The sequence below is a fragment of the Tamandua tetradactyla genome, chromosome 4 (genome assembly GCF_023851605.1).
Source record: "Tamandua tetradactyla isolate mTamTet1 chromosome 4, mTamTet1.pri, whole genome shotgun sequence".
Taxonomy (NCBI): Eukaryota; Metazoa; Chordata; class Mammalia; order Pilosa; family Myrmecophagidae; genus Tamandua; species Tamandua tetradactyla.
In genome coordinates, this window is record NC_135330.1 from 19,228,165 (window position 1) to 19,246,521 (window position 18,357).

General features: G+C 45.4%; 1 protein-coding gene across 5 annotated transcripts in view; it reads left to right on the top strand.

Annotated features, from left to right (window-relative positions):
- UCK2 (uridine-cytidine kinase 2) overlaps positions 1 to 18,357 on the top strand; it is a 149,032-nt gene that overhangs the window by 45,714 nt on the left and 84,961 nt on the right. For all 5 annotated transcript variants that reach the window (XM_077156813.1, XM_077156816.1, XM_077156814.1 and 2 more), the window contains exons 2-5: positions 7,367 to 7,526; positions 8,318 to 8,414; positions 11,951 to 12,093; positions 18,068 to 18,165. In XM_077156813.1, the coding sequence (XP_077012928.1) occupies positions 7,367 to 7,526; positions 8,318 to 8,414; positions 11,951 to 12,093; positions 18,068 to 18,165 (498 nt within the window). The remainder of the gene's footprint in view (positions 1 to 7,366; positions 7,527 to 8,317; positions 8,415 to 11,950; positions 12,094 to 18,067; positions 18,166 to 18,357) is intronic.

Here is an 18,357-nt window from a genome sequence, read left to right on the forward strand (position 1 = left end):
TCTTTGGCAGCTGCTACTTGGGCTGTGGGTGGACTTTGAACTTGATGTCACCTCAGGGGTCTGCATCCCACCCCCCCTTTTTGGTTTAAGATAATGTAGAGAAACTACAACACTTTTTTCCCCACCAGTCTACCTTGCAGTGTTTTCCTCCTCCCATATCTTTTACCTGGTTCTAGTCATAGTGTATACAACAATTTATATTCTTCTGTTCCTCTTACACATTTGCTAGTGTTTCTGTAACCTTTATTGTAAGTTTGTTACTTGGTGAGAGTAGGAATGTTGTGATTCTTACTATATACTGCTTTCTAAAAATTTTGCCAGATCGTATAGCATTGGCTGGTATGAGTGTACCAGTTTTAATGTGGTGAGGGTTTTTTTTTTGTTTGTTTTTATTTTTTGAGGTGGGGAGGGGTTCGTTGTAATGTGGCTAGGATTTGAAGAATTCGTTTGCTCATTTCCCCACCCAGACACCTGCCCTGGGCTCTCCTGTTTCCCAGAGCAATGGTACCCAGCCCCCTGGAGCATGTACTTAAACACCATTTATTTTGAAAGAATGAGGACCAGAGTGTCAGAAATATTTTTCCTTGTAAAATATTTATCAGGGCCTGCAGAGTGTATAAGCCACAGTGTTGTTGAAAATCTTCTGCTTCTGTATTTTCAGATTAAACATTGTTGGCATTATAGTTCTGTTTTTAGGGTAGTTTTTGGCTCCTAGGGAGAGAAGAGGTTTCCATCCCCCTCTCATGGTGCAGCAAGGCAAGGCAAAGGAGTATGTGTAGTGCCTGTGTTCGGAGACTCGCTCAGCTGCTTACTAGGTTTGATCTTTCTTGGGCCAAGTCACTTAATTTACTTCTCTATGCCTCAGTTTCCTGCTGTGTAAAAGGGGTGGGGGGGAGGGTGTCATAAGAGTACCTGCCACATGGTTTGAGAATTTAAATGTGTTTTTATATATAAAGTGTTTAGAACAGTTCCTGGCATATAGTATGCTCTGGGTAAGGAAGAGTTATTATACATTATCCCTCAGTTGATTCTAAACCAGTTCAACTTCATGAGTTAGCCCTCTGGGGAGTTCTCATAAGTGCGTGGTGACTCTAAAGAGAACAGAGTAAAAAATGTGATTTTACAAACCCAGAAGTGAACTTTAAAAATGTCTTTCCTAGGAATAGAGCTTAATGAGATTAGTAATTCACCTATATAAGTTCTGGAACATGTTTATTTTGGGAATTGTTGAACAATCAGATTTTTTTCCCAATTGCAATCTAATACCTGGGTTTTTCTACACTGGGCTACCTCTGCAGCGCTAGCAAATGGATCGGGAATTAAAATTAGGGGCCTCTGTTGTAGAGAATTTTTCATCCAGTGCTAGCTATAGTTCTTTTGGCTCACCACTCCTCCCGCCTGGTATTGCTTCCTCTGGGAGAGCTTGGCCTAAAAGCACAAGCAAGTGCTGAAAAGTGGGGAGGTACAGCTCACTCTGCCCTGATGCTTTTAGGAAAATACCTAGAGGCTGGCAGGTAGGTGACAGAGATAGGTGCCCAGTGACCTGGAAACACTGAACCCAGGCAAATGTTCCTCATCCCACCTTTCAAAACTTACACAGAAATAAATGGGCTGATGAGTTGCTCCTGGCTCCTATGATGAATAAGACAGCCTCACTGACGTAAGACATAAGGATTTTCTCTCTTTCAAGGGAACATTTATACCAAGTGCCTTGCACTGAGTGTATAATTAAGTGTTGACATCTATCAGTATTCATATTACTTCAGTTGAAAGTGACAAAAACCCTCACTTTACAGAAGTTAGACAAGATATAATTTACTTCAATCCTCTCTCAGGTGCCTCTTAACTTAGCTGCTCCTCTGCTCTTAGCGTGATATTAATACTGCAATATAGCTGCTTGTACTCCAGCCATCAAGTCTTCATTCCAACCATAGCAAGGAGGAAGGGTCAAAATAAGGGACATTATCATTTGAGGAGGTTCCAGGAAGCTGCTGCTTAACACTCCTGCTTAATTGGTCAGAAGTAAATGCAACGGGGTCTGGGAAATAATAGTCATGTGCCCAAGTAAAATTCAGGGGTTCTTGTACCAAGAAAGGAGAATTCAGCCAGTTTTCCATGTTAGTTGGTTAAACATTTGAGTGAGCTCCTTCCTCCCCCCTCCCCCCCACCCAACTGCCAAGTTTTGGAAATAAAAGCTGAGTCACAGTTGGTCCTTGTGTCTTATATTATTGGAATAACCTGTGGCTGATTTTTGGTATTGAAGAACTTATATAGCAATTTAGTGAGTTTCTACTTCAGAATCTTTTTCCTTGTTTTATGTTTGTATGTATGGAAGTGATGGTGGTAGCTGTGGCTAGAACCCACTCAGTGGGGTGGGGGGGGGTTCTGGGGCCATCCATGACTCAGGAATAGATGGCCTTGCAGATACTCTAGGGAAACATTTGAGTGACAGCTTTCTGTTGCTGCTACACAATTGGTTTGATCAGTAGTTGAGTCAGCAGGTTTGCACTTTGTTCTCAGTTTGACCCAGGACAAGGTACTGCTGCTTTGGTTTTTCTCATACCTGCCCTCAAAGAAATGATGCAATGTCTGGGGGTGGGGCATGGTGGTTCTGCTTTGAGACAGACCCCATGTAAGTTAGTGGTGTGCTTATTATTTAATGATAGGGAAAAGGAAAGCCACCATCAAACGTGACATGACTTGGCACACAATCACAGTCAGAGGGGCTAGGTGGGGCTTTCCAGTTGAACAGGTTAAGCTAGCATCTGGCTTTCTTGCACTATTAGCTGCTGGGGTGTTGAGTTCAGGGCAGATGTTAAATGAGGTTTACAACCTCCTGCCCTGGACCTGGTTGACTGTGTTAAGCCCTGGGCTTGTGTAGTTGGTTCTCCATCTGAGGAGCCCTCCCCGAGTCTGAAGTAGCTTGCTCAGGGCTGAAAGATGATTGGACGGAATCCAATGTTGGGCAGCATGGCATTTACCCTATATATTGTTTTACTTTCATGAGCTTGCCCATTAGAAGTACCATTTCATTCATTCTCCTAGGGGGATATGCTCAGCCTGAAGCCCATCCAATGGTTGAGTTATACAGTTCTGAGCTGTCCAGTCTTATGCAGGGTCCAAATTCTAAGAAATTAAATGTTGTTAATGAGGAGTGTATGGCTGAGAGGCAGTGGGATTGCAGTTGCCGTGTTTGGTTGGTTGTTTGGTTTCACTCATTCAGCAATATTGGCATTGGACAAAGAGCATTTTAGGAGTAGACCTGGAAGCATGTGCCCTAGAAATATATGTCACAGTAAGATGTTGTTAAGGCTGTTTGAGCCACGTTCCAAGTGGGAATGAATTTAGGGAAATATACTTTGTATAGCAATACAGGAACCTGTGTACACTCACCAGCTGCCATTTTGGAAGCTGCCCCCTTGGAAGCCGCCCCATTGGAGGGGTTTCTTGATGGAGATGTTGACAGTGCATGGAAATTCCTACATCGGAAGTGTCTGCAGTAAAGTAGCATTCATGGTTTTCATTCATTCTGGTGAACTGGCCTTTACTGTGCAGTAGATTGTTGTGTTCTCAGAATTACAGTGCTGGAAGGACTCCTGTAGTCATTGTAAGTTGCTCCTCTTCACAGATGTTCGTGAGACTTGGTCCTTCAGTTTTTTCTTCCAAGTATTTTCTGGGCTCCCTCGTTACTGATCCTAACAGCTGGATTCTTTTGAACATAATTTGGATTTGCGGACTTAAGAAAGCTTTTTCCTTAAATGTTTAGCTTTTTGGTATACAAATCCCTTGCCTACCTTTAAGTTATGTGAAAGTCTATGAAATTTAACAAAAATATTGACTTTTAATGAGGCAGTGGGGCAAAACAGTATTGTATTTCTAACCAATTCCTTCCCTACTCCCAGAAATAGAGTAAATTATGGATAACATTGGGCTAATGTCAAAGCTGCTTCAGCTGTGGTATGGTGAAAAGAATTGTGCATTTGTTATCCTGATCTTGGATTGAGACTCAGCTGTGTGACCCTGACCAAATCATATTTTAATTGGACTAATTTTCTGAGCTTAAAAAAACAAAAACAAAAATAAAACCCTTCTTGTATGGCATTAAATGAGATCTTCAAAATGCCACATAAGTGAAGAAATTATAAATCACATTCACTGATTTCTGTAATTTTTTTTTCTTTTTCCAAAGTCAATTTCACAGTAACCTTGTTCTAACTTTCTATTGGAACAGTAACCCACTGTCCCAGCAGGCTTATCCCTCCATCCCCCTTTCAGAGATGTGCTATAGATGTGTGGCAGAGACAGAATATATTCTGGATACACTGTACCAAATACGGAGACCATTATGCAGAACTGAGCTTCACTCCAGCTTCAGTCGACAAAGTCTATTTGCCTTTGAGATGCTGCATGTAAGAGGAAGGTGAACTACTTGGGTTAGAATCCTGGCTCCACTGTGTCCCTGGGCCATCATTTAGCCTCTCATCCTCATTCTTCATCATCTGTAGAGTGGGAATAATAATATTACAACGTCATATGATGGATATTATTATTCGCCCCACTCTGCAGATGGTGAGCACTGAACCTTATGTAATAAGTAAATGAGAATGTTAAAAGTGCTGAGCCCAATACCCGGCACATAGAAAGAAACTCCTCATTAAATGTGAGCTCGTATTTTGTCTTAAGTGTAGCAATTGCACCAAGTCCTATCTTTAGCATTTTACAGGATCAAGATTTTCTGCCTTCTCAAACCCAATAATTATATATGATAATTACCAGCCCCATTCCCTCGTTTTGAAAAAGTTTTGGGAAAGAGGGTAACACCCAAATTAAAGTAGAGGAGTCAGAGAGAGGAAAGCACTAAAGAAAAGACCATTCACTCATGGCAGAATGGAACTTCCATAGGGTTCCTTCTTTCCTCCCCCTCTCCCTGTCTCTACCACCCTTCTGTCTCAAATTTCAAGCCCTACACAAAACTAGAGAAAAGGGTATATTGAACATCTATGTATATGTCACCATGTTCAGCAGTTTTTTAAGGCTTATTTCTAACACGGTCCAGGAAGAAGAAAATACCAGAAAAACCATGGGTAATCTAGAGGCAGGGGCTTCTTTGCCTGTCCCTGCAGTGCTGTTTGTCTCCTGAGTGACAAAGGGATTCTCCTGCCTTGGGACCCCTCAGTGTGTTTGGATTGAGGAGAAGAGGAGCCAGGATGGCTTGATTTTAGGCATTTCGTTGGATTTGGTTCCCTTATCCGTGAAGGATAGTCCTTGTGTCCTCTAATAGGGTGGCTGTAATGGAGTTTGTGGACATCTAATAAGTAATCAGTGAAAACATTAGCAGTTATTGGGCGGGCCCTGGGGGCTCAGTAGGCAGAGTTCTCACCTGCCATGCTGGAGACCCAGGTTCGATTCCCGGTGCCTGCCCGTGCAAAAAAAAAAATAAAAGTTAGCAGTTGCTGGTGTGTGCTTGCGAAAGAGAAGGCTCACCAGCCAGGCCCTTAAAACACAGAACTGAGACATGCAGCTGTGAACCAACAAAGTATCTGTACTTTCTCCTTGACAGAGAAGGATGGTGAGTGCTGACTTTCTACAGTTATACCTACTATTTACTCAGTAACCGAATGGCCTGGGTTAAAAGAAATGTTGGGTGGGTTATCTGTAAATTTCGTTTTTCAAAATTCCTGCCACCTTTTTTGTTTCGGTGGGATTACTTTTAGGTAATATCATTCATTTAAGTAATATCATTCACTTAAAAAGCGTTGAATGGGTTTTAACTATGAATAAAATAATGCCTTGATTTGAAGAATCATAATAGATTATATACTCTAACTTCAGGATCCAAATGAAAAATAGATCCCTCTTTTTAGTCTGTTCTTTGGACTTTTAGAAGGAATTCTGTCTGAGTAAATGCTACCTGTCTAGACTTTGCCTTCCACACAGCCTTAGGATACTGGGGAAGCAGATGGAAATTAGGAATGAAAGAAATTATGGCTCTGCAGATTTCTTAAAAGTTACAGTTTAGGGCGGTATGATGGTGGCTCAGTGGCAGAGTTCTTGCCTGCCATGCCAGAGACCTGGGTTTGTTTCTGGTGCCTGCCCGTGCAAAATAAATAAATAAATAAATAAAAATTGTAGTTTATGATTGTATAGAGCTTTTGATTTGTTGTAGCACTTTTATTTTTGAATCTAGTCTGAGTCAAGTGCAAGTTTTACCTTACTGTGTGTATGGGTGCTCAACTCTACAGTTCCCAAAATCCAAAAGTAATTTTAAAATGCGTTTTTGTGTCAGTATGCAGAATTATCATAAAGGTAAAATAAAATAGTCTTCAAATAATTAACAATTTTGTCAAAATGTAATTGTTTCTCCAAGGATCCTTATTTAGTCATGTGCCGTAATTAATAGTCCAAAAGGGCAGGTTGTGAATTTGATTTGCGTTGACTGGTACAACAGGAATGGCCAGTTTTCATTGTATTTGGCCAAAGAAGTATATAACTTTACAGGAATGGTAACCTTTAAAAATTTCCTGGTTTCTGCTCTTAAATTCATAAGTTCAAGAGTAAGGTTCCTAAGGTTGAGCCCAAGAAACTTCTCAATATGCTATTTAGGTCACCCAGTTCTGTAAGGCGACTTGGGTTATGTTTGGTTATGTAGACATGTTTTTGTAGACATCCTTATTTTTAAGTTAATCTTTAAATCAAATGAAAGCCTGTAGGTTTGAGTTCATTTACTTGGAACCGACTTCCCCACTGTGAGGGAAAAGAAGTCTGTGGCTGTGGACTAAAGAGAAAGCATCTAGCAATTGTAGGGTTACAGCCATGATCCTGGCCTTATGCTAACTAGCTGAGCTCTCTAGTTATGATTTTTTATTCCATTCATATAAAAAGAAGTGCAGGCAGGGGCTGAGGGACATCTTGTGGATGCACAGCCACTTCTTTATTAGCTGGAGGCCCACTTGTCCATCAGCACGTCACTGATGTGCCCTCTTTCTGCCCCCTCCTTCGTGTATTTGCACCAGGGCAGAATAAATTCTATTAGTGTCACCTATCATATATATGTGGCTTTGGGAAAAGTTTTTATGGAAAAGGAGATAGAAATGACTGTCACCATTCCCCCATCCCCCCCACCCCCACAGATACCCGAGAATAGCAAACTAGTATGTTGTTCTAAGGAAGGTCTTTCGAGACTAGACTCCCTCTAAGGAAGCTCAAGCTTCTCCCTTAGCCTTCTAGTCCTTTATACAAGATGGTAGCCTTTGAGTTCATCCTTTCAAAAGCCCTTGCTTGGGGAAGGTGTACCTCCTGTGGCCTGCCTTTCTATCCCATAGGCTTCCTCTCTCTTATTCCTTGGCATTCTCTTCTTTCCTTGCAGTCTTCCGTTTGTGCTAAGATTGTGCAGCTCCTGGGTCAGAATGAGGTGGACTATCGTCAGAAGCAGGTGGTCATCCTGAGCCAGGACAGCTTCTATCGTGTCCTCACATCAGAGCAGAAGGCGAAAGCCCTGAAGGGCCAGTTCAACTTTGATCACCCAGGTGAGTGGGAGAACTGAAGGGTCAGTGGGAAGGAAGTGGTGATTTTCATCTGCCTGGGAGGAGGTTACTTAATCTCTGACTCTGTCTTTCCATCTATAAAATGGGGGACTGTTAATGACCTCGCAGGGTTATTGTGGACTGTCGAAATGCATTTTGTAGTGCTTGACTCCTTGTGTACTGACTGAATCTGTGCCTGGTCAGAGGTGACCTGATGAGCCTGTTGGTTGTGACGGGCCAGGCCATACTTCCGAGGCAGCTTGTGCCCCACATGTATACCAGCATGTATGTTAAACGTGCTGACTGGTGGAAAGGGGACTGGAGGGTCCGGGATGGCTGCCTGGATAGTTTTTGCCCTGACAGTCCCAGAGCAATACATTGTTCCTTTAGCTGGTTGGCTTTCTTATGATTGTTAGAATCAGAACCTTTCGATAAGGTGCTTATTGCATTCCTGTAGTCATGAGTTTGCTTTCCAGGTAAACATATGCCAACCCCAGGATGACCTGAACTCAGAGGGCATAGAGAGATGTCTCAGGCCAGAGATGGAATGTCAAGGGAGAAGAAATTGGTTCATCAGAAGTCACTCATAAATTCTATTGTGGGAATTTGGAGAGTTTTCATTCAGCTCTGGGTAGAAATACAGCTTTTGGGGATCCTTCTCTAGGGTGTGATGGATGCATATGAAATACAGGTTTGGGTGTGTGTGTGTGTGTAGGAGGGGGGTACCTTGTGCATGAGTATAGGATAAATCATTTTAAATTTAAAAAACGTCTTAACAGTTTGATTTCCTTCAGATGCCTTTGATAATGAGCTCATCTTCAAAACACTCAAAGAAATCACTGAAGGGAAAACAGTCCAGATTCCTGTGTACGACTTTGTCACCCATTCCCGGTAAGTAAACTGGGAGTTGCTACCCTGTGCTCTGTAGGGTGCCTCCAGAGCGCCAGGACCCCCTGCCCAGTGACCCGACAGCCTCCCCGAAGGGGCCAGGCCGCAGCGTGCCTCATGGGCAGGCGCAGGCAGGGTTAAGGTCTGGCACTTCCTGGAATAGTGTGGCCATCACATTTCGTTAACTCCAAGGAGAGGGTTCACGAGTTTGGGCTTGGGTGAGGGACTGAACCTTCATTCTGGTCTACATCCCTGAGCTGTTGTTCCTGAAACAAGATGTATAGGGGCAAAATGAAGCAAGGGCAGAAAGAAGAACAAAGTCAGCTGTCCTCTCTGCTCTCCTGGCTTTCTTGGGATTGGAAGGTGAAGGAGAGGTTGAGGGCTCTGAGGTGACGTTAGAGGTGGCTCTCAGAATTAGCCACGCCCTCCATTTACCTGTCCGTCAAATCAAGTTGATCCTCTCCAGTAAAACTTCTGTTTTAATGGCCCCGATTAGAAATAGAGGAGCAGCTTGATCGCCATCTTCTTTCTTCCCTCTGAGCGGTGGGTGTAGACTTCTGGGAGACTTCCAAGCGCCTGCCTGGTTGCGCCGTTCAGAACCGTACAGGCCTCTGCTCACTGTCTTTGTTTTAACATTAAATCTTTTACAACTTCCCAGCCAGACCCTAAAAACTCCTGAGTGAGGTATGGTTCCTTATGTGTTTCAGGCTAGTAGTTCAGTAAATGCTTTTAGCTCTGGGTTGTTTTCAAAGTTTCTCTTACCCACCTTCTAATTCTTCCTTCCCTGTCCCTTTATTTCTCTTTTATTTTACTTTCCTCTTTTAAAGTGAGAGATTAGATCTCCTACCTCCTCTTCCCGTCAGATATTTCTATTAATTATAAACCCAGTCTCTAGTTCCCCGTCTGCCTTTAGTGCCGTGCACCGCACACATCATGTGCTTTTTTCGTGAATCAGAACTTGAGGCTGTGGGAAAGGTGAGGCTGGAGGAGGAAGATGAGAGAGCCTGCTGTAATACAAAGGTGGGGGTGCCACTCCCCTTGACCCCTCAGCAGTGTCTCCTGAAGCACCTCATTTTAGGGGCCTGTTGGGGATTGAGTCACACCCCCAACGAAAGTCATGTTCCAGCACCAACCTCTGGCCCTTTGGGTGGGAGCCCATTATAAATAGGATCTCTCGAAGATGTTTCTCCAGTTAAGGTGTGGCCCAGCTCAACCAGGTCGGACTTTAATCTGGATTACTGGAGTCTTTAGGCAGCATACTCACGGAAACCCTGCCAGGTTTCTTGGTACAGAGGTATTTTACTTTCTCTCCTGAGAGTGCTCATAGTTTATGTTTTAAAACCGTACCTTTGCATTTTTTAAAAAATGTGTCTCCCTACATATATGTATTTCTATATCTGTGCACACGTACACAGAGGCAGCTATGTCACATGTATATCATAGGGAGTTTTGTTCACAGCGTTATTTTTGGGGTGCATAGGCCGGGAATCGAACCCGGTCTCCCACATAACAGGCAAGAATTCTGTATTACCCATGCACTACGTTGTATTTTTGAACCTTACATTTTAAAACCAGATCCCATCTGTCCTGTGAAACTTTTCCTCACCACCCTAAATCACGGCAACCTTCCCCTCCCCCCGCCTTGTTTTCTGAGCCACTTGTGCACTCAAACTGTCCAGGGATAAATGATCTCACCGCACTGTGGGCAGGGTTTGATTCGATGATCCCATTTATCCCAGCCAGACTAATAACCTAAGTGTTATATTCCACCAAGTGTGATTCTGTCTATATTCTGGACTAGTAGTTGCTCAGTAAATGTTGTTCTTAGTTCTGAGATATTTTGAAAGTTTCTCCCTACATCTCCCTGTGAACTTAGGTAGTGATCAATCTAACTTCTTGGGGCCCCAACAAAGCAGGCAGGTATGTTCTCCTTACTTTCCCAGGTTTGGAGGGACTCTTTTGTTAAGTCAGAAGCCCATCTGTTCCTTTCTTGTGTTTATCAGTTTGGCATTCTGATAAGCCCTTGATATAATGTCAGTATATTTAACCTAGCACGGCCACTATCTCTGTTTGTGTGTTTGAAATGGAACCCTAGGGATCCCACAGACAAGTCTCCTTATTCCCAGCAGGGCCCTTCCACCTTGGTCCACAGTGAGTTGCTCAGAGTGGCTTAGTTCTCTCAGTCATTGGTCCTTTTTCTGTCCATTTCCCTTCTGAACCCTCCAGTTTGGTTCCATATTCTAAGCCACAACAGGCACCCTTTTTCTTTGGCAGCTGACATTCCTCTGAAACAGTGATTCTCAACCCTGGTTACTCATTAGAAATACCTGGGGAGCTTATTAAAAAAATCTTTAACACCCTAGCTCCACCCCCAGACTAATTAAATCAGAGCCTCTGGGGAGTGTAGGTCCGGGTCTAAGTGTTTTTTGAAAAGCTCCCCAGATGACACTGCTGTGAATCCAGAGTTACACCACTGCTCTACAGTCTCTTAATCTTACTTAGAATTTTGACACCAACCCGACGGTCCAAGCTAATAAGTAATCAAAGCGAGTTTCTGGGAGGGAAGTTCGAATGGGGGATCCTCTTTTGTGGGCAGCTGCTACTGACCTCCCTGTGTTTGCATAGATATTGTCTTCAGGAAACATTTACAATTTTATTCACAGATGTAGGTTGGTCTGCTGGCCAGCGTGAGTAGTAAACCTTGCGCTACCTCCCTTAGAAATTTGGATGAGAAGCAGTTGGTGAAACACCCAAGGACTGAGTCAAAGGATGGAAATAGAGGAGAGGCAGAGCTAGGCCAGAACAGGCACTGTCTTTGAGGGCCCGTCACTTGGCTGTCTCAGCAGCATTTCACCTCCCTGGTGTTGGAAAAGTCATGTTTGCATGTGTGTCCCCCTCTGGCATGGGTGGATGAGGCAGTGTCTTTCTCTCCCCTTGTCACAGTGCTGGCGCGTGGGATGCCAGAGCAGCAAAACTTGGGGTTCTTCACTTCCCCTTAAATGCTTTCTCTTAAATCCTCTTTTCCAAAACTCTTCCTCCTGCTTCTCTCCTTTCTTCCCTCTGCCTCAGGGCTGTGGGAGGGTATGAGATTGTTGAGAGAACACCAAGTCTGTTTTCAAAGTTAGAAATTTCCAGAGTGCTCGGCTCCATAGATGCCACCCAGGAGAGCAATTCCTTTGGATGCCCTTCAAGAAAAAAGAAATCCCGTCTGCCTTTGTCTGTCTTTCTTCTTCTTCATTCAGCAGTGGGTTTTTTATTCTAAGGAGCAGAACGTCTGCCCTTTCTGCTTAATGGCAGAAGCTCAGAGGAACCTCATCAAAGGAGACCTTTGGCGCCGCTTGTGGCTCTGCTGTGTGGTCCCGGCACTCTCTTGGGCTGTGTGAGCGGAGCCCTCTCACCCCTGCTTTAGCTAGGCAGGCAGGCCAGCAGGAACCCTGCACAGGGACTCGCATGCCTGGCCAGCTGTGCTAGCTCTTGTTGTTATCGCCCTTGCTAACCTTTACGCCTGCTCAGCTCATCATCTGCTCTGTGCTTTGCAGTAAGGAGGAGACGGTAACTGTCTACCCCGCGGACGTCGTGCTCTTTGAAGGGATCCTGGCCTTCTATTCCCAGGAGGTGCGAGACCTGTTCCAGATGAAGCTTTTTGTGGACACCGACGCAGACACCCGGCTGTCCCGCAGAGGTGCGTTAGCAAAGCCTGGGCGCGGCGGGGTGGACTGCGAGCCTGTAGCGGGCCCCTGCCCTCCCCGAGGCTGACGACCGTGGCTTCGCCGAGGCGGCTGTGTGGCTCAGCCCTGCAGCATCACATCGGCCCCAGGATGTCCTGCCGTCCAAGTGTCTGGTGACATTTGAGAAGGGATTAGTCACTTACTGTTCTGGATAACGAAAGCTTGTGAAGTCACTGAGATGAAATAAGAAGTTGATGTTCTAGTTCCACTGGAAAAAAGTTTGATTGAATGTTAGGTTTCCTATGAATTTTCCACCAGGGCATTAAAATCAAAACAAGAAATTAACTGTGGGACATCTGAGGCAAGAGCACCCTAGAGTGCTGGGCAGCTAGTCCTGCCAGCCTACTTTTTCCAACCCTTTGTTTTCCAGAAAGCTTTATGGAGCCTCTGTGATTCTTTCCAGCCAGGTCAGGAGCACAGCTGCCTTACCTTGTTGCATGGGTATCTGGCCAAGGCCTTGCACCCCTGTGGTGAAAATGCAGAAATGCTCATCAGCTGGGGCTCTGTGCCTGTGAATTACGTGCTCTAGGACCCTGAGCAGAGAATCTGCTTCGACTAGGAGAGGTCAGGTGGCTTACTGGAAAAAACAAGGTTTGGACTTATGTGGTAGGTAGGGTAGGTCGATGACAAAGCATTAAGTGGGTGCTGAAGGCAAAGACAGACAGACAATGACTTGTCCTGAAAGTAGCAGATGTCTGGAGCTCAGGGGATTGTACAGAGACACTAGAAAGTAACTTGGGATCAGGTTTTGGGGGACTGGAGAAATCCACTTTAGCTCTTAATGGGCAGGGCAGAGCTATCGGGGTGGCCACCACTGATAACAGGTTGGAAAGTTATTCTGATGGAGGAAATGTAGTGAAGGCTACACTGGGGAGGCCAGTTTGAAGACTTGTGCTAACTGGGCTGAAGGGAGAGTTGACGTCCTTGGATGGTGGGAAGGAGAGGTGGGAGAGGTATTGGCAGAGTTAGAATTGGCAGGACCCAGTGAGGACAGTGGGTGGGGATGTCAGCTGAAGAGAGGAATGAAGGGTGACTTAGGTTTCGAATCTTTATCATATGAATGAGATTCAGGAAATGACAAGGTTAGCTCCTCATCACAGAGCAAATTATTGGCAGATTCAAGTTCAAATCAAGCTCCAACCCAGAGCCTTCTGACCTCAAGCCTGTGAAATTCTCTCTTCAGGACTAACATTGCAAGAACTGTAAATGGAACCATTAGAATGTAGAGAATGAGTCCCTAGGTTTTGCCCTTCTGAGTAGTAATATGATCAGCTTTCTCTGTAGGTGCTGAATGGACACTTTGCGTCCCGGGTGGGTCAGGGAAAGGCAGTGCTTTGCAATGGAGAAAAGTATTGGAATGAGGCCTGTCTTCTAGTCCCAGCGGAGCTTCGAGTGAGCTTTGTGACTTGTGGTGGCTTGGGTTTCTTCATGGATGATGGGGAGACATGCCTCCTTTGTAATGTCACGACTCTGGCTGGATATTTTTTGACACATAATTGAGGCCTTAGCTTGACAAATAGCCCCGGACCTGGCTTGTCACCATCCTGCCTTGGCTGATCTGCTTGGTGTTCAGATTGGCTGGCCGAATCAGGGAGGCAGCGTGCTGTGTGGCAAAAAAAAACACATAACAACATAGCATTTGGAGTTAGGTGGACTGGTTTCAATCTTGGTTTCACTACTTACTTAGATGTGTGATTTTGGGCAAATTGTTTTAACCTCTTGGCACCTAATTTTCCTCACCTTTATGATTAGCATCCCTGCCGTGTTTGTGAATACTAGAGATAATGCTGGTAAAATGCCTGACTTAACACCACGGCAGCACAGAGGGGTTATCGATAACTCATAATAGATAATAACAGGACCATAAAAAGCATGGTAGATTTTGAGGGTCATATATCAGCTTCCCCGAGGATGTAGAGGTCCTTCTGTTTTTCTGAGTTTGACATACCTCTTGAGTCAGAACCTTTCAGTGGGTCTAATCTGGTCATGTCCTCCAGAGCTGGTGACACCTGGCCCGATACTGTCATTAGTGCAGCAGGTGATACGGAAGCCCCCGGGGACATGGTGCTGTCTGAGGATGGTGGTGTGGGAGTGAGTGCAGGTACCCAGGAAATTTGAACCAGGTGTTGAGTACTGGTACTGGACTTGGAAATTAGCTGGCCCTTGGCCTTTAATTGAAACAGGTAATCATAGTATCGATTAAACAGAAAACTCTCCCCCTAGTTCTTGAACTGGCATTCTTAGGAAATGGAAGCAACACCTGTGATGATGGTGGGCCTTTCTGGGGGGTTCTTGGAATCAGTTCTGTAGCCCATGCCTTCCCTGATGGTACTTTGGGCATAGGTTGCTGCTTTCTCATTTCAGACATGCTGTCTTCACGTGCCACCCACTCTCCTGGGTGGGCTCGTGGAACTTTTCCTCTTGCTGTTTCTGCAAACTCATTCTCCTCAGAGGACCAAAAGCATGCATGGCATGTGCTTGGGGATGGGAGGTGGGGTGGGGTGTGCAGGCTTAGGGAGAGGAGGTTAGTCAGGAGCAGCTGTTGGGCATGAGGACATTGCTGAAAACTTGAGTCAGCTCCGTAATTTCACCCATCTGTGTGCCATGCCCTCCTAGGCATACGACGCTCCCAGTCCAAGTAATGCAACCCTAGAGAGACTTCCTTCCCTCCGGTTGGGACCCCTTATATTTCTGGGAGCTGACTTCCAGCAGTGCTTTCCCTCCATGCATATTGCTCACCCTAACTCATGAGGCAGAGGAGGTACTGGGTGGGAGTAGGTGGGCTTAGTCTCTCCAGTCGTGATTCTCTGTGCCTAGTTCCCTTAGAATTAGGGTTGCGGTAGGCCTTTGGGGTTATTCAGTGTGTTCTTTTACTATAGGGTAAAAGGCTCCTCACTTAATTTTTAAATCATATTGACTTAAGCATCAAGGATTTGTCTTTATTTTGGGCCCTTGTAAATTTTGTTCTCAGCTTTGGCTAACCTGAAAGAGCACTACTGGATTTGGAAGCCCTGTTGGCTGAAATAGAAGGCCAAGCAGGGAATGTGGGGAGATTTGTATCTCCCTGCCCCTTTCCCAGTTTTCTAAAATGGTATATCCTGGCCAAGCACGTGTGCTGGGGTCAGATTGGTGAAGGAGGTTTCCAGGCCCTGAAGTTTCAGGTTTGGGCCAAGGCCTTGTGACTCAGTCGCTGGCTTGGCCCTATTTCCTGACTGGCCCGAAGAGGAGGGTGTTTCAGTGCAGCGAACTGGCTGCCTCTGTGTTGTCCTTGGCTCAGGGAAGGGTCCCACTCTGTTGAAGGTGATAACTTTTGAAGGCTCTTGGAAAGCAGAGGCAGGCAGTGCCTCTTTATTTTGCATGTTCCCTGTGTCTCTGCAACATTCTGATCCATTTCCTGTTTCCTTTTCCAGAGTGGGAGCTGTAACCTGAACCTTCTTTATAGCCCGTTTCTCTCTCTCCATTTACGGCTTTCCATGTGTCTGTGTGTCCTGCCGTCCCCTCCCCCACTGCATCCTGCCTTTCCAGCTGCTCTGCAGGACACCTCCATCCTCACTGCTCCTCTCACTCAGCTAGGTCGAACCTGAGTCTGTGATTTCAGCCTTACCACTGGGTTGGCCTGCTCTATCAAGAGAATGAGGTGCTAAAGCCTCCTCTGAATTCTGTCATCGTGGTCATCATATAAACTGTATTGAATGGGTACTATTGCCAGCTACTGTGCTAAAGAGTTTATGTGCATCTTCCCATGGCCCTAATAATAATTCTGGGAGTAAGGTCCTAGTGTTTCCATATTGTAATTAAGGGAATTGAGATGCAAAGAGGTGAGGTGACTTTCCAAGGTCACAAACTGGTATTTAGTGGTGTTAGGATTCAGATCCAGGTCAGTGAGCTCAGGGACCATGCCCACTGTAGGGCAGAGCAAGAAGTGGCTTTCGGGCTGCAGAACGGACTCTGTGACTCATCTCCCCCACCTGCTGCTTCCATGACCATCCTCCAGTGGCAGAACAGGTGAAGCTGCCAGTTCTGGCAAGATAGGAGGGAGCCGAAAGCCTGACTGAGGATACTGGGGTGGGGGTGGGGAGTTGTGTGAAAGGAGAGAGAGAGAGAAAGTGTGTGTGTGTGTGTGTGTGTGTGTGTGTATTGCGTGTTGGGAGAATTACAAAGGCTCGTACAGTGCTGAAGCTTCAGCAGTTCTGTGAAAATCACGTCTGGCATTGGGTTTTTGCAGGGCTTTTAAGTAAAAGCTGCCCAGGCTTGGGTGTGTGTTTATTTTTCCCCAGCTCTGATGCCCTTTTACTCTGTTTTCCTTTTTTCTTTTGACTTTATCTGAGCCGTGTGAAGAACTAGAGGCCACGCCTGCCATGTGCTTTGGTCATGTTGAGCTATTAACTGCACCTGCCGGAGCTCTGGGGCTGTGGTTGGGGGGGTGAGCCATGTGGCTGCTCTTTGGGGCTGCCTCTTGACCTAGCCTTTCTGGCAGAGCTGCTGGAGAAAGCCATTTCCTGGCTGGAGAAGACACTGCCGGAGCTGCAGGCAGGCAGTCAGGAGGGCTTGTAAGGCGAGTCCCAGTGCATTGGGGACCAGCCATCCGTTTTTTGCCAGGGCTCACCTGGAAAAAACTCTTTGTAAATTGAGGCGCTGGTATATAAGTCAGGTGGTAGCATTTTTATCTGACTCTCTGAAGTTCGTTTTCTTAGCTATTTTCTAGCCTTCTGATCTTACAGATTTAATGTCACCACTCTGAATTGTAACCGTGACAACCTCCTGTGTCCCCCCCACCCCCCCTTGTGTGAACACAGGACAGTGTAGAGACATGGCTTTCCATGTCTGTTCACTAGTATTCCCTGTGTTTGTTTATGGTGATTCTCACCTCCTGTACCTGCTTGAGAAATAGTTTGAGAGGAGCCAAGGGACTGTCACACTATCACAAGTGATCGTATATGGACTTGGTACCCTTTTGAGGTGGGCATGAAAGATTTAGCAGCTCACGGTAATAAGACTTAAAATGACATCTGTAGAAAAGGAATGTTTTGATTTGAGAGAATCTCCTTCCAAACCCACCAAGGCTTCCTCTTTTCCCTGTTCTTTACTACTTAAGGGGAAACTGAGACTCAGGAATGTTAGTGTACAGAGGCAGAGCCAGAATTCCAGTCCCTTATGTGATCAGTTCTACTGTTTTCCTTTTTTTTTTGCTAAAAGAGTAATAATGTTTTGTGAAAGCCTCTGACTAAAACTGCCCAGTAGGAAGAAGGTAAAAGATGGTGAGTTTGGGTCAATTTGATTCCTAAATCAAGATGAGAAAAAATCTTTGACTCGGTGATTTTTCTGTTTGCCAAGTTCTGTGCTTAAGGTAGCAGGAAGCAGGAATAGCTGACCACGGCTGGCCCCTTCCCTCACCTCCCCCCCCCTCACCTCCCCATTCCCCAGAGGGACTGGAGTGGGGATGGCAGCGAGGAATGGGCAAATCAGCAGTAGGTTGGTGGACATTTGGACACAGGAGAGAGTAAGTGCAAGGGGACAGGCTGTAGATGAACAAAGGAGAAAGTCTCCTAGCAGACTGTGCCCTTTGCCAGGCCATCCTACCACCTCTCTGGGCTCAGACACTTCCTCCCCTGGGCTGACCTGCTCCTTTTGTTCACACAGAAACTTTGGCCTAGGCCGGGCAGCCTTTTGTTTCTGAGAGCCTTTTGTGGTGGTAGAATTTGACTGCAGTAACACATAAAACTGTAACTTGTTTTTTCTGAAGGTGCCGCTGGTTAAGTCTCTCAGGAGTCTGGCTTGTGACTCATCCATCCAGAGTCATTGTGGAGCAGAATAATTCCTGGGGGGTGCAGGGTGGGGTGGGGTGGGGGCTGATCGGCCCTGGGAAGGGCAGGCATGTGTGGGCTCATGCATCATTTTCTTAATTCTTGTTTTTTTTTTCTTTTATAGTATTGAGGGACATCAGCGAAAGAGGGAGGGACCTTGAGCAGATTTTATCTCAATATATTACGTTCGTCAAGCCTGCCTTTGAGGAATTCTGCTTGCCAGTGAGTTGGTTTCCTGGTTTGTTTTGTTGAACTTAGAATTTAAAATTTAACCATACAAATGGAGATATATAACTCCCTGGCTTGAATCTCATTCCTCTTTCCGAGTGATCTTCTGTCCTGAAGTCCTGAGAAAGGGCTTTGTTCCTTGACAGTTGGTTTGCTGCTGCTCTATTCTCAGAAAGTTCTTCTGTC